General features: G+C 33.8%; 1 protein-coding gene across 1 annotated transcript; it reads left to right on the forward strand.

Annotated features, from left to right (window-relative positions):
• Positions 1 to 270: 270 nt before the first annotated feature.
• LOC123533633 (cysteinyl leukotriene receptor 1-like) lies at positions 271 to 1,449 on the forward strand. Its single transcript, XM_045315363.2, has one exon. The coding sequence runs from the start codon at positions 367 to 369 to the stop codon at positions 1,303 to 1,305; it is 939 nt and encodes a 312-aa protein (XP_045171298.2). The 5' UTR covers positions 271 to 366; the 3' UTR covers positions 1,306 to 1,449.
• The last annotated feature ends 2,239 nt before the right edge of the window (positions 1,450 to 3,688 follow it).

The raw sequence follows: 3,688 nt of genomic DNA on the forward strand, positions 1-3,688 counted from the left end.
AAACAAATTTCAAAGTGATATTTTGGGTCACCTTATCTGATTGTTGTCGCTGCGCAATTCCATAAAAACACAATAATACAATATTCTTATAAATGCGTCCACACTTAATTGAAATTTACAGGCGTCATTTCTCGGATTCAATCTTAAACATCGAATAATTCAATTAAGCGTTTCAATAAAAAAAACCCCAACTGATTCTAAAACTTTGCCTGAGATTGAACTCTACGTATGGAATCAATATATTTGTTTTGTTATCTCATTTCAGATGTACAGGGTCCTTTTATTCTTGAATGGGGCTTTTGGATCAAGTTTATATCAACACCAGTTATTGTTTTGATTGGCATCATAGGTAACAGCCTATCTGTAATGGTGATGAAAACAAAGGCTTTGCGTCACAAATCCTACTCCCATTTCCTGTGCGCTCTCGCAGTATTTGACACATTATCACTTATCATTCGCCAAATTGAGAGTGTAGACGAGTACTATGTATCTCACTTAGCAAAGCCGGGAGTGTTTCAATATTTTGATAGTTTAAGTTGTAAACTATATAACTACATGGCCCACGTGATCACACTGATGAGTTCATGGCTGGTTGTGTTTATGGCTTTAGAAAGACTAATAGCTGTCTGTTTCCCGTTCAAAAATGCAGCTTTACGGAGACAAACGGGGGCACTTGCTGCTATATGTATACTACTAGTTGTGATTCTCATAAGTCAATCATTTCGTTTCATAATGGTGGAGTATCTAGTATACGATCTCGAATATGGCATCTGGGATTGTCTAGCCGGGCAAAATTACATTGAGCTTTATACGAGTCTGGATGTTTATTTCTTCCAATGGGCGTTAGTTTTTGTGATGCCGGTAGTGTTGATTATCATTTGTAACAGTATGGTTATCTACCAAATATTCAAAGTAAAAAGAGAAGTGCATAGAACTGAAAGAAGCATGACACGTAGGCAGAGTGGTGGAGGAGGGAAGAAAACTCGGAGCACTGGAATGCTGTTAACAGTGACGTTTACTTACATCCTTACTCTACTGCCGTTATTCACACTGAGTTTAATCGTTGATTTAACAATAAAGTTAGGTGATGTTGAAACAGCAAGACATTTATATCTGACACTGACACCATTCATAGATATGTGCGTGTCTATATCGTTATTGAATTATGCTGTCAATTTCTTCGTTTATGTGTTGTCGGGTAAACGCTTCCGTTTTGAACTACAAAGACTGTTAAGAAGACGGAACAACATCCGTACAAGGACTTTTACTGCAAGAAGTACACGTGAGGAGATATTACGTTTGTAACTAGATTTGTGTATTGAAAGTATGTCTGTATTGCTGTTATCAGAAATTGGTGAAACGCAGCTTGTTTGTGACTATGGTACACTTACTTCATACGTTTACTGCCAAGTGTGTGAATGAAATTTGGTACTTAATGTGAAAGTTAGTAAGTTTCGTTCGAACATTTAATTATTTCTGTAGTTTTTCTTTGTATATGGTTTGTGATTTGGTCTGAAATAACACCATCATTTTTCTTCGTGGAAATGAAAGATTTGTTTCATTCATTACTCCAGCAGTTTCAGAGTCTCTCTTCCAAAGGATTAAAATGATAAATCATTTTGAAGACCAAACAGTCTTAGGAAGACTTAGCAATCTAAAATTATTGTACAAAAACTATTTTTTACCTCACTGAAATTGATTTTTGGTAATAACCGTAAGCTGATTAAAGATATTTGGCAAACATGAAAAAAATCCTATTACTGGGAGTTGAACAGAAAAACGTATAATTGTGTTTAGATAACAAGGAGGTATATATTAAACAGAAAGTCTGGCATGAAATATGTGATCAAACACGAACAACTGAGATGTACCCTTAAATGATAAATGTTTATCTAATATGATGAGATAAACATAAAGAACATGATAAAGTAAGAAATAAGTGGTCCTTTGTCAATTACTGCCTATACTATAACATGTTAAGGTTTAGGAGTATATCCTCAAAATACAGAAATATTTGATAACGAACAACATCTTTACCAACAATCCATCTGACAATTACATGTTCTGCCGAACTGACTGTTAGGTACGATGAATACTTCTGAATATTCTGAAAAAGTTGCCCCCCTTTAAAATGAATGCCATTTGTAGAGAAATAAAAAAAAAATAAATGCTGAAAACTACATTCCACCAAGTCATGTGAAATGTTATTGTTCTTTGAAAATGGTGAGTTTTTAAATCAATTGAACTGTCTGAAGGTGTGGCCCCTTTGTGTAGCCCTTTTCAATGTATATTATCAGTTAACTGACAATAATAGTTTTGTAGAGTAATACACACGTTTTATATGCTGTTCAATTTTCATGTGAAACAACCCTTTCTTCCTATGCATTGTTGTTGTTTGAACTTTTTTTTGTAGGGCTTAGCGGTAACTATGAAGTCGAAAAATAACGAAGATAGTAAGACAGCGATAAATGAAAAAAGCGTGTATTTACTAAATGAGTTAGTAAAGAATCAATTATCTCATTAATTTAAAATCAAATTTATTTAGAATTAGTAAATGGATTTCCTCATTCATTATCGTTATCCTAGTAAAATAAAGGGAAGTTAATAAGTACGGAGTACTAAGAAAATTTACCACTGAAATATAATAAAGATGATATAATTCTAAAATACCTACGGATAGCAAATGTTAAGCTTACATCGCAGCAACATGCAGCTGTTTTTTATTTTGTCATTATTTACAATATCATTAATGGAGAAAATACAAACTGTTTTTATTATTTGTGAATGCAATGTAATAGGGATTATTCTCATAAGTTTTAGCCATTAATTGGTGTCTTACATTTTCAAAAGCATTACCTGGAGTAATACTTGCACTTCTGTTTAATTTCTCAGTCGGAAACTTTTGGTAACGGTCAGTTTCAAGACTAACTTGGGCAACAACACATATGCCTTTAGCAAAAGTCGCCCATTATTTTAGAGGAATGGACATTTACAACAAATATTCGAGAGTTAAGAAACCTAAATCAGAAATTGTTTCCAGCTCTACCATTTTAACCTGTATTATACTTATTTACTTGGTTATGCCATTCAAAAAAACTGACATGATTAAACTTTCAATAGGTTATGCGCAAAAATCAAAACAAACTATTCGCCTCTCTCTCTCACTAGGTGTAATGTGAACACACTAACTGTAGCTCATTGCTACATTATGCAGAAATAAATGTTGACCTGTAAAATGAGCAAGGACAAAAGTGAACAATGCTACTTTCACATGGTAAATTGACAGCACATTTCGGAAATCACAAGATTATCAGTATACAGTAAAATATAAATTTCTTCTTGTCAGTATTGAGGTACTCACCAATAGATGTAATTTGTTCAACTACATCACTCGGGGATATATAACCCTATTGAAAACGAGACACAACAGAGTAGGTCTCTGGGATGTACAGTCATTGACGTGAGAATAGGACTAATATTAGCGTTCCTCCATTAATAGATGGAATAATTGTTAATTGATACAAATATTTGTATTATATGAAGAATGATACAAAGCAGTGCCGGGGCGTGAGGGGCGTTGTATGTTTTTATTATCTCTCATGAACAGATCCAATCTGCTTACTTCTGCCGTTTCAAAAACATATACATGTTATGACTTTTCAGTGCGATTTGGTCGCTGTAAAAAGAC

This window comes from Mercenaria mercenaria, chromosome 12, assembly GCF_021730395.1.
Source record: "Mercenaria mercenaria strain notata chromosome 12, MADL_Memer_1, whole genome shotgun sequence".
NCBI classification, from domain to species: Eukaryota; Metazoa; Mollusca; class Bivalvia; order Venerida; family Veneridae; genus Mercenaria; species Mercenaria mercenaria.